This window comes from Lytechinus variegatus, chromosome 12 (assembly GCF_018143015.1).
Source record: "Lytechinus variegatus isolate NC3 chromosome 12, Lvar_3.0, whole genome shotgun sequence".
NCBI lineage: Eukaryota > Metazoa > Echinodermata > Echinoidea > Temnopleuroida > Toxopneustidae > Lytechinus > Lytechinus variegatus.
This window is the reverse complement of record NC_054751.1, coordinates 28830438-28843588: the sequence shown is the minus strand read 5'-3', so window position 1 is coordinate 28843588 and position 13151 is coordinate 28830438. Positions and strand designations below refer to the sequence as shown.

At 37.5% G+C, this 13151-nt stretch overlaps 1 protein-coding gene across 1 annotated transcript in view; it reads left to right on the top strand.

The window, feature by feature from the left end:
- Positions 1 to 13151, top strand: part of LOC121425400 (ileal sodium/bile acid cotransporter-like) — a 62890-nt gene that overhangs the window by 30933 nt on the left and 18806 nt on the right. Inside the window, exon 4 of the mRNA XM_041621444.1 lies at positions 7670 to 7925. Within this exon, the coding sequence (XP_041477378.1) occupies positions 7670 to 7925 (256 nt within the window). The remainder of the gene's footprint in view (positions 1 to 7669; positions 7926 to 13151) is intronic.

The following is a 13151-nucleotide window of genomic DNA, read 5'->3' as shown; positions in this document are numbered from 1 at the left end:
AAAAATTTCAGTCGACGATTTGCGCTGGCATAGTGTATTTACTGGCATACGTATGATGAAGAACAAAGCTTAAATCGTTCCGTTCTCGGGTTAGTGTAGGCCGATGTAAAATTTCAGCTGACTCTCCGCTTTCAAATGATATGTTTAGTGAGATAATATATGCGGACACAGTTTACAAATAAGGACAAAAAGTGCTTGAAATCTTCAGTTTTCTCCGAACATCAACAAGTTTCAGCCGGCTCTTCGCGCTCGTATTATTTGATTATTGAAATACAGAGTCATTTCGTGAATACCTTCAAAATTATTATATTTTTAAGCTCGGCTTGATGCTATATAGGAATATCATAATTAGAATTATGCTTTGCTGCAAGCTTTGTGGTCGGAGCAAAGTTCAAACTTGCTTCAGGTTGCAGCCGATGGTGGCGTCTTTTTGATTTGATATCAAATTGGCATTTATCCCTATACCATGTATGCAGAGAGGCTCGATTACGACTCGAATTTCGATTTCAGTTTTGATACTATTATCATGGTCATTCAGAATTTCGATCGTTAAGTTTTCAATGTTCATATCAAATGTTTTTACATATTTTTAAATAAAAAAAACAGGTATATGAAATTCTTTAATACTGATAAAAAAAATCGACGATCTGCAGTTTCTTTGATGTACATCGAACCCATGAAAAATGGGTTCGAGCTAGTCGGACATTATTTTGTATACAAAATAATGTCCGACTAGCTGCAGAAAAATCTAATTTTATAGTATTACTGGTATGATAGTAATATTTATGCGGAATCTACAATGCGAGCATGATTTAGCATAGTGTTGAAGACACATTTTAGATAGATCGGTTGCAAGGTTAGGCATTAATCATGCTGGGTTAGATGGAGGGGCGTCAGCACTCCAAGAAAGACTCTACATTCAGCCCGATGTACAGTTTATATTCATTTTTATTTGTCATCAAAGTCAAGCGAGATATTCAAAGCGATACAATAAAGAGCCTGACAAAAACAATGAATGCAAAGAATCAATCAACATCAAAGCACTATGATATAGGAAAGGATTCCATATAGAATTTCAAAAATCAACCAAAACAATATCAAAAGATATATTTCCTTTCAACGACCAGCGTTCCATAACATAGCACCGTAATGAAGGATTCTAGATTCATTTACATCATATTCATTTCAACATTGAAAACATTTTTCTCCATCCTACAGATTCATATAATTGAATAATAATAATAATGATGATAATGATAATAGGCATTTGTACAGCGTAAATAGCAAGCTCATGAGAACAACATCACTAACTCCGGGCAACAGCACAAATATATACTTAAAATCTGCTTCTCGTTTTAACCATTACACACCGTAACTCAATTCAATTGTAATAAACATTCATTTTCTTCCATTTCACAAATTTCTACATTTTTTGTAAACATAAATTCATTCGAAAATCAGTTTGTTATGAAGACACAACGTAACATCATAGTAAACCTCCGTAACTTAATCAACCATCATTAGTTGGTTTGCGAGTTACGCAAAGATTTAATGATTTTATTTGGCAAGTAATAATCAGAAGAGGCTATAAGACCCAATCATTAATTTGAGCGCGAGTAAAGGGGATCATAATAAAATGCGGAATAATCTTCCATTCTGCAAAAAGTCAATTCCGATACATAAATCAACCAATCAATCAATCAATACATGCATGCATGCAATCATACATTAAACTATGCTATACACTGTAAAAACTGTCACGGTGGTGTTAAAACTGACTCCAATTGGTGTTAATAGAGGACCACACCCTGAGGTGTTAAAATAACACCCTAGAGATTGAACATAACACCAAAGAGTGTAAATGTAACAACCATTGGTGTCGTAATAACACCTATAGGTGTAAAACTAACACCACCAGTTTAACACCGCGGTGTAAGATAACTGGTGTGGTCCTCTATGTACACCGGTTAACACCACAGTGTTTGCTGTGTACTATCAAGTACGATACTATCAAGTACAAATCCACATTTGACCAAATCATCATGGACTCAAATGTCCGATTTATCTCACTCTTTAAAATCAATGCAACTTTGATGAAAACGAAACTTTCGTATCCTTTTCAATAAATTTCTCTGCAATTATGAAATGATCATGATAAAAACCAATGTTCCACTGACAAGAAGATATATATTCTCTTGTCATTCGAATTTGAACTATCTTTCATGGTCGATATTGATAATTTCGATCCAAGAATCACAGAAGATACTCAGTTTTCCTATCTAATCTAATACCATAAATTTCCACATCAATAGTTTTCACAGGGTTTTACTTAGTACAAATTACAATCACTGCCATATATAAATCAAATCAAGAGTTCAAATAGCAAGCATAAGGTTTTCTGACAAATACAGCAGACATTCGTTGATAATATAGGATTTGTATATAGCCCACCTATCCACCTTGCTACGTGCACAGGGCGCTCCCGTATTAACCACGGGCACAGACCCTGATTGGAACTTTGATCAACAAGTGTGCCTCCACGCAAAGACTAGCACATACAAAACTTGCTGTTCCAATACAGAGTGAGAGGGCCTTCAGTACACAAGGCATTAGTAGGCTGCACATTCAGACCCTTAACTCGAGTGAAGGGTTTGCCCAGCAGACTATATTAACCCGGCTATGGTACTCTACCGATTCCGGTGCTCACAGCTTTTTGAGAAGTTACTTCCTGCCGGTACCCATTTACCTCACCTGGGTTGAGTGCAGCACAATGTGGGTAAACTTCTTGCTGAAGGAAAACACGCCATGGCTGGGAATCGAACCCACGTCCATCAGATTGAAAAACAAGAGTCTTGCACAGGACCACGACGCCCCCACGTAACACGTAATACTACATGATGCTTACCCCCATCATGGATCCTTCTATATTAGGATCCATGCCCCCATCGAGGTCAACAAAGAAAAGGCACTGGCATGCCAACACCACTGACTAAATACTGGGAAATCACCGTCTGGACATCGGAGAACTATACCAGGATTGTCAGCCAAATCTTGAATCAATATCAATCTCAAAATCACCATCGACATCATCTCTGCACCATCGCTACTACCACCACTACCACTACCACAACCATCACCACCACCACCATCACCACCACCACCACTACCACCACCATCACACAAGCAAAATAATTTTGCGCTACCGTAACATTTTCTCATTCTTTTTCTAAACGTGTTGATTTCTCAGAAAATAGTTCTTTATCTACAATGATTTCTTCAACTATAGTGGCAGCTGATCATTTATCATCATTTCACCACCACCACCACCACCACTACTACCACTGCCACCACCACCATCACCACAATTATCATTAAGCTCTACCATGTACATATATTTCTATTATTTTCTCATTAAATACTTCTCAGAGAATATCTCTCTCTACTTGGTCTATTCAACTGTTGAAGCTGACCAGTTCTCATCAAAGAAGTGAATTAATGATCATGGCAAATCAAGTTGAATTTACTCTTTGAGTCTCAGTACTGATTCCATGTTGTTGGAAAGTCAAATCAAGCATACACTTTGCCAGTATACAAATATTGCAGATCATCGGGGGCATTGGTGAGAAAACACCATTAAAATAGCTTTGTAACAGTAGTAGAAGTTGTATAATGATGACGCTCTTCAATCTCTCCAGATATACGCGCCAAATTCTAACAATTTTAACACGCCCGAAGCCTGCATAGTCGAGGGCGTGAGGACGGTTTCATAACAATATAGGGCATTGGTGAAAAGCAGCTAATTGCTGATCTTTTTACCTGTGTAAATGTATAATCTAATAGATAGATTAATGGATAAATACAAGAATGAATACATAGATATATAGATAAACAAACCAGTAAATATAAATAAATAAATAAATAAGTAAATAAATAAGGGTTAGTACTAATATTCTTACGCCGATGCTAAGTTACATGAATTTACATGATTTATGAAATAGTAATGACATCAGAATCAGAATCAGGACCCTTGTTATATGATGCATCCTCATCTCATATCGAAGACTAGTTGATCAAAGTCATTAGTTAAAATAAATGACTGATCACGTGACAGATTCAGCCAATCACTTAACTAGGACCAATGTCATCATTTTTAGACAAACTAAGCCAATATGAATATGTCAATTTTCCACCTGAAGCCCCTCTACAATAATAATGATGATGATAATAATCATAATGATAATAATAATAAGGGTAGCCACTTCAGTTCCGAAAACTGTTCTCCCAGTGGTCCCTGCTATAACCCGGCTAAGCTAGGCTACCTATTCAGGTGCACACATCTTTTTGAGAAATTACTTCCTGCCGGTACCTATTTACCTCACCTGGGTCGAGTGCAGCACACTATGGACGAATTCCTTGCTGAAGGAAATTACGTCACGTATGGTTGTGATTTGAACTCACGACCCTCTGTTTCAAAGTCCGGAGACTAATCCACTGGGCCACGACGCTCCACACTACGCTTTCTCAATATATAAACTATATGTTTCTCGATCGAATATTTAATAAGATATCACAAATTGCTCAAAATATTTGAACTTTATAGGGGAAACAATAATTACATTCGTGAGAATATGTTCTTAAAGTCCGACCACACTCTCTGAGATACACTTCTAAATATTCCATTGGTCAGGACAAGTACAAAGAGTTTCCACCAGAAGCTGCTCAGAGACATCAAATATAACAGATTGCCGACCGTAGCGTGGAGAATATCGGTTACAAGAAGAGGATGGACCGCGATGAACAAAGCACTGAAGATGACGTAAAAATACGAAGTGATGACGAGAAGGATGATGGTCTTGATACCCCGAAAACGCGGTCCTTGAGGGCGATTTGCTGGAGGGTTGTCTGAAGACGTTCCGCTGGATATCGAGTCCAGCGCGTGGACCTTCCTCCATTGAGATACGGACACAATTAGCAGACGGATGTTGAGTAGGGAGGTGATCAGGGCTGGGAAGGCGATGCACGCGACCAAGATCGCTAGATCGACGGTCAAAGATGGTTTGTCGAAGATGCCGTCGCGACAGAAGTACAAAGCACGCGACGTGTAAGGGAATGACGGGATCGGCAAGAAAGTGGCGCAGTTGAGAGAAAGGAGAACGCAGATTGATAAGGCGATGGCGAACCTTCGTTCGTTCACCAGGTTGAGGTAACGCAGGGGATAGGACACCATGAGATACTTATTAGTCGTGATCAGACACTGCAACCAGATGGACAAATTTGCAGTGTAGAAGCAGAAGAAGAGCAGAAGCAGACACAGCCAAGGCGAGGGTACAGCATCATGTTGTACGAAGAAACTTGGTTCTGAGTAAAGCTGAAAGGTCGTGCTCGCACACCCGCCGAAGATATCCACGATGGCCATGATCCGGAATAGAAAAATGTTCACCTCGCCGATGTCCTGGATAAGTGGATGACGTAGAACAGCGAGCAAGAAGACGTTGCAAACCACGATTAGGAGGTCGAAAAGCACGATGATGATAGCTGCGACGACGTTGACAGCAACTAATGCGTGAGAGTCGTCGCCGTGATCGTGATCGTGATCATGATCATGATGATCGTGGACTAATGTAGAGTTGGCAGCAGTTAGAATATCGCTGAAGTTTTCCATTTTAAGAAAGAGGCTATAATTTTCTCTCGAATTAGTCGATCATATATTGCAATGAAGAAGAAAAAACAATGATTGCTCGAGAAATAGAGCTATATTAGTATTTAGTACTTATGGGAATTAATTATACTTGCTTATATAGCGCTTAATACTTACTTTGTCAGAAGTCTCTAAGCGCTCTACAGTATATGCAGCATAATTACCCTGGCTTTAGCAGTGCAGCTGTTACGCGCTGCGTTTCACTATTTTTCTTGAAGCAAATTATCCCCCAATTTGCATTCAATCCTGTTGTTTTTAATTAAGTGGAGTGACTATGTAGACCTGAAAACCAAAGTTGCATTGGTAAGAAATGTCGGCTAAAGCATTTGATATTGAAGTAGTCCTTACTTGATGGCCAGGAAAGGTTTCACAAAAAATAGCTGGAAACTAGAGCGACATAAAGCAATGGCTTCGCTCTCTCTCTCTCTCAAAACGATCTCGCACGAAAGTCATGTTCATCCCCATATATATACGATTATATAGGGCATCCATCAATAAGAATTATCCCCGAAAGCTCTGCACGCATTTACAGCAAAATGTGATTACAAAAAGAGTCAACACAGACCCATGATATAATACCAGACGCGCTTATTACTCTTTACTGCCTTTTTAAGAATGTGAAAGATACCCTTCGCAATTCTGAAGATGTTTGCATTCAAGCTCCTGTCTTATCTTTGCTCATCCTCAACTGATATTTTTAGCCTTGGCGCACGCGCAAGATTCGATGCCTTATATCAATTATGTGCACGTGGTCATACCGTGGACGTCGGTCCTCTAGGTCAGTGATCTCGCCCATCAAACCCAACACTGAATGCTCGAATACTTGCATCTTAATTGGATCCCTCTTTGTTATGTTTTTGCTATCTTAGCATCATTTTCGCTCTAAAAGACTTATGCTTGATTCAACTTGAAAATAATAAAGCATATTTCAGAGGTAGGCGGGACTTAGATTTCAATTTAAAAGGACATGTCCACCCCCCAAAAAAGTTGGTTTGAATAAAAAGAGAAAAAATCCAACAAGCATAACATTGAAAATTTCATCAAAATCGGATATAAAATAAGAAATTTATGACATTTTAAATTTTCACTTAATTTCACAAAAGAGTTACATGCACATCCTGGCTGGTATGCAAATGAGGAGTCAATGACGTCATCCACTCACTATTTCTTTTGTTTTTTATGATATGAAATATGAAATGTTCTAATTTTCTCCTCATTGTCAAGTGATACAACGATTAATTCTTCCCTGAACATGTGGAATTAGCATTGTTTAATACTATATTGTTCAGTCAAGTTGGTCCTTATTGTGAAATCTATAAAAATGAAATATTATATAATTCAAACAATAAAAAACAAAAGAAATAGTGAGTGATGGACATCATCGACCGACTCACCTAGTTGTGCATATCACTGTTTTGTGAAAAAAACGAAACTTTAAAATGTCATAAATTTCTTATTTTACATCCGACTTGATGAAATTTTCAGCAATATGCTGGTTTTATTTTTCTTTATTTATTCAAGTCAGCATTTTCCCGGGGTAGAGTTGACCTTTAAGTTTTTACATCGAGACCCATTTTCGTAAACAATCAGACGTCCAGTTTTAGAAGTCTTGAACAAGATGCGTAGTTAAGTTCACCCTGCGAGCGAGCAGCGCGAGTATAAATTTTTGAGCTAATTTGTTTTGGTAGTCAGACTTAAAAAAAAACAGTTTTTTTTCCTCTCGCTCCGGTCGGCTTTTGTTTTTTATGACTTATGATCACCCCAGCTTTCTGAAATCTTATGTCAATTCAAAGAAAATCGGAAAACAAGAGGTCAGACGAGAAATGTATTTACTCGTTTTTTAAATATTTCTTACCCTCTCCGCTTGAGGGATAGGCTTAATGTTGTTTTTACATTTTTATTATATAGACTTTTATAGGATTAGCAGTTAAAATGCATGATCCCACGTGACTTTTTATTTCATTGTCGCAGACGAAATTGATCCCGAACCCCGTCTACACAGTCGTCAACTACCTGATGCTTGCCGTCATCGTCATCAGTTTCGTCACCATGGGGACAACGATCGACCTCAAACTGATCTGGGAGAGGCTCCGTCGGCCCTGGGCGGTACTGATTGGTATGCTGTGCCAGTTCTTCATCATGCCCGCCCTCGCCTTCGGGCTCGCGAAGGCCCTCCGACTCGACAACGCCTCGGCGATTGGATTGGTACTTGATGGGTCGTGCCCTGGTGAGTATGCCCAAGTTTCACGTTGGTGTTTCAGGAACTTTCGATCGTTTGCAAGTCAATTGTAGGTCTTAAATCGATGTTCGATATTGGAGGTAGGGTCACCGCACACATTACGACTGGTCTACGATCCAATTTGGGAACAAATCGCATTTTGCTCCTTTTCTGAAAACGTGAATAAAAAATGTATTTTTATTTGAGGTTCAAATTAGCTGTAAGGATACTAATATAATAATTGCTATTGATTGCAAGTGTTTATTTTATAGTAAACGCCAAATCGATTTCAAATCGTAGCCAATCGTACGAATGTTATGACGATATTACGAATCGGTATCCAATTCAATTTTTATTCTCCTATGGGTGATAACATAATCACAGATTTTATCATAGGTATTCGTAAGTTAATTTAGAGCATTACACAGTAATATATTCCATGTCTCAATATCTAAAAAAAATTATTACGTTTCATTCCAAAATCGGGTCGGGTCGCTGTTCGATCGTTAGGTGTGCGGTGGCCTTTAGTTGCACAATTAAATTGATTGCTGGTTTTCCCCTTAAAGTTAAAGCAGAAACTCGCCTGTTAAGGCCATAGCTATATACTCAAACGGGGAATATGAGTTGCAAAAGTGCAATTTTCAAATGAATTAATTTATATTCATCATTAATTTCATTCAAGCCTTTTCTACATGATTTCTCAACTTTTCTTTCACACAAATGAGCATCCTCAAGACAACTCATTTTTATGACAATCCAATTCTACATTGTCAAAATTTTATATTTGTTATAAAACGATTACAAAAAAATATTACAACGACTCTAATAATCTTCCTTTGTATGCCTATCTTATAGGACATTTTTTTTCCTTTTTGTCAAAGGTAAGTAACAACGCCAGTATTTTTTTTTATTTCTGCACATTGAGCCAACTATAAAACCTAACCTCCAAACCTGAATAAACCCTACTCCTTATATCTCTACATTATTCTGAATACAAAAAATATTAGAATGGTAACCGTAAACCGAAGCCCTTATTAAGTCCTAGATGTCGCATGTGCAAAATCGTGACAACCTTTTTTTTTTAACCTTGCACCTTCCTCAACGGTTTATGAGGAGTTTACTAGCCCATATTCTGCTTGAACATTCATGATTACCTTGCATTAAAAGCTTAACATACTCCCAACAACAGGTTCATTAATGCATGATAATTGGACAACCGTAGCACTGAAATTTCATTAAAATCTGGTATTAAACTAAGACCCCCAGCCCTATGCAGTTACCATGGCAACGCAGTTTCCAACTCACTACGAAAATGCATCATGCATGTCTCTACCCAAGATGAATGTTTGTGCCAGATTTCAAGGGCATTGGTAAAAGAAACGGGGGGAGGTAGGATTTCCTGGGTTTTATCAATAACATGCCGTTACCATGACAACACAATGCACAATTACAAAAAAAAAACATTTGGAAAAGGGAATATACATGTTTTAACCTGAAGACCAATGTTTGTGCAACTTTCATGAGCAAAAACTGGGAAAGTGGTTTGATCCACAATGAGTTTCCCTGAGGTTTTGTTTGCCATAATATGCGGTTACCATAGCAACAAATTTTTTGTCAAATGTAAAAACCTTGTCTTGCACATCTTTTCCCAAGACTAATGTGTGTGCCAAATTTCATGAGAGTTGACTGAAAACTGATGAAAGTATACTTAAACTTCGTTTGGCGCGGATATAATAAGAAAGTTATGGCATATTGAATGCTTATGCACGTATTTACAAAACTACTATTTGCACATCCTAGGGTTTGGTGCAGAAAGAGTTCTTTATCGCAAACCTTTCCCAAAATATGTAGATATAGAGAGAATAAAGGTAGGCACAGTTTTTTGCCCCCCTCCCCCCACACACACACGCACATGAAATTAATTTCTAAATAATATTTCAATGGATGTTCATTACTTAATGTATTGTATTTTGCCACTTGTTTAGATGAAGAGTGATGTTTGCACATGCCTATTTGCGAGCAAGCAATGTGAGCGTGCACAAATTGAAGAGGGTTGTTTTCACAAAGTCCCTCTTTTTTAATTCAATAAGCCAGTTGACGATCGATCCTTATTTGATTATTTTGATGAGGTAACCGTCACACAACTACCACATGCAAGACATGTGGTCGGGAAATGGGGTACTTGCACCTGACCTTTATGAAATCGAATTTACAGCTGAAAGCGACGCGACGTCGTGCATTTTTTGTTATCATGTTGTTTGGTGTAATGAGGGCTGCACAACAGCTTACAAATTCTCGTCGATGGAGGCCAGCCTGAATTAATTGAGATTTGAATAAACCACCAGTGCATGGACCTCGTTTCTCCGTTCATTTCCATGATCAAAGTACGTAAGAGAATAGCATGAAAATGTCAAAATATCATGTTGACATCACGTGTTGGGAAAATCACTAGGGGGTGAAACTTTGATAGAAGAATACCATGGACTTTTAAGAAAGTCTACTTTCTCAGGAAGTACAGTATTTACCTTTATACTTTATCTGATTAAAAAGGAAGTAGAAGAAGAAGTGGTGAAAAGTGGAATGGAAGGGCAGACTGTACGATATAAAATTATTTTCTGGTTTCACAAACTTAACGCAAAATTAGAATTTCTTCTTCAAATGGTCATGTATTTTTCTCGCTCGCTCGCGACTATTAAAGGACAAGTCCACCCTAACAAAAACTTGAATTGAATAAAAAGAGAAAAATTCAACAAGCATAACACTGAAAATTTCATCAAAATCGGATGTAAAATAAGAAAGTTATGACATTTTAAAGTATCGCTTCATTTCACAAAACAGTTATATGCACATCTCGGTCTGTATGCAAATGAGGGAACTGATGACATCACTCACTCACTATTTCTTTTGTATTTTATTATATGAAATATGAAATATTTTGATTTTCTCGTCATTGTCATGTGAAATGAAATTTCATTCCTCCTGAACATGTGGAATTCCATTATTTTAACATTTTGTGCTTCAGGCAAGGAGGTCCTAATCATCAAATTTCGTAAAAATTGGAATATTGTATAATTCAAACAATAAAAAACAAAAGAAATAGCGAGTGAGTGACATCATCGACTCTCTCATTTGGATGTAACTGGCTCGTTCATTTAACTATTTTGTTAAAAATAAGCGAAACTTTGAAATGTCATAACTTTTTTATTTTGCATCCGATTTTGATGAAATTTTCAGCATTGTGCTTGTCTGATTTTTTTCTATTGAATCAAATCAACATTTTTCTGAGGTTGACCTTTAAGAAAGTTTCCTCTATAAGAAACAACAAAATATGTGGATATCACGTGGAAAATTGAAACGTGATAAAGAATATAATAACCTTTATTTAAAGCAAAGTATATAGATGTAATATTCATCTTTATGATTAAATCGTGTCATCAGATCAGTCAGTCTTCGATAAAGCAGAAAAAGGGGATTTTTAAACCATCACTTTAATTTTGCGATTGAAATTCGAATTTCAATCACTAGGAGAAGAGATTCCAAAAGCTTGTGATCATAATGGGGAAACAAAATATTATAGATATTATCGATCAAAGAGACAGCGTGAGTATCGATTCGTGTATTGTTTATGTACATTAACAAATTAATCATTCATAACTCACAAAAACAAAATTGTAATACACGCCATAGGGGTCTTATTCATCAGCCTTTTTTGAGAAAACAAAAGGTTACTCTGACTACCTTTCATAATATCCTGCATTATTATGGAACAGTTTGTCTGTTGATATAAAAATAGTTTTAAAAATCTTCCCATGTTCAAAAGGTTATCCAAAACTGATTTTCTTGGGAGGTTATGATTATTTTCCACCAACAGGCAAACAGTTTCATTAGTACTTTATTGCATTTAAGTTTATGACCTATTCATTACAGTGAAGGTTGTGCATGCGCGTTTTGTGGGAGTGGGTGTGTTGGATTATATACAATTTCATTGTTGGACTTCTCCAATATTTCAACGGTTTGTCAGACAAGATAACATTCTTTATACGTTCAGGTAAATTTCGAACGTCGTCGTCATTTATTCCGCATGGCTGTATCCACAGGGTTTGCCAAATAAGGCAAGGTTATTATGCACCACTGATCATTTCCCACCATCACGTTATTGGTCGATAAGTGAGCATGAAAGAAAATTACATCTAACCACTGAAGGATTCAGGGAGGGGGGCCTTGAAAGGCACTATTAAAATTTGGAATGTAAAAATGCAGTTAAAACACAAGTGTGCCCCTTACCATTTTGAAAGTGAAGACTTTTGGGGCGGTTGTCAAATATGCCCCCTCCCCATTGGAAAAACCTGGATCTATCTCCATTGTTTTGAATAAGCCAACTTCGATAATTCCAAGTAAGCCATCTTCACGTTAGTGAATCCAATATATTTCATAAATTATCAAGTCATTATGCACGTTGTAGAATATTGTGTCCGTAAAGTTTTTTTTCTACAGGACACCATATAAGTTTTCGCATTTAATAGAGGAATTTAAGAGAAGCTATCTACAACGCATTGATTCATTTGAAAAAGCAATTAAAATCACTGACAATGGAGAGCTGAGAGGCTTTTGTCTGAAGTTGGTGCACTGGGAGAGCAGATCATCCGAAGATGTACCGGACGAACAATTGCAAAATATGCCGTTGTCCAGAGCCAAGAGATTCCGATGCTGTCCCGACGCGCCCCGGTCCACCAACCTTCGACCAAGGTCTCTCAGCTCTCCACTATGAAATGACTTGCATCTTTAAAGGAAGTGTTGCGTTGTAGAATCTCTGTAGTAAATGCGAAAAGTTCGGACTGTGCCTCTTCGTTGAACAACTACGGAACGCCGCAGAATATTATTTTCTGCGACGTGTCCGTGCCCCGTAAGTGGCAAGTATAAATAGAACAAACAAGTACAGAAATTTGAGAATTACAGAATATCACCATCAGTGACGAATGTGCAAAAACCTGCAGTTTTTAAGTCACTCAGTTTGGGCACAAATCAAACCGAAGGGACGATTAACTTAGAAAATATGCAAATATTTGCTTTAAAATGAAATGGGGGTGGGGCTAACAATAAGAGGGCCTAATTTTGCTACAACGTACGGGCATGAAGATGAGATGCCAAATGATGCCCGTCTAGGCATAAAAATTAAAGAATTAAATGCCCGGAATTTCGAAATCGGGATAACATGGATAAATTCCAAGGGAGTCT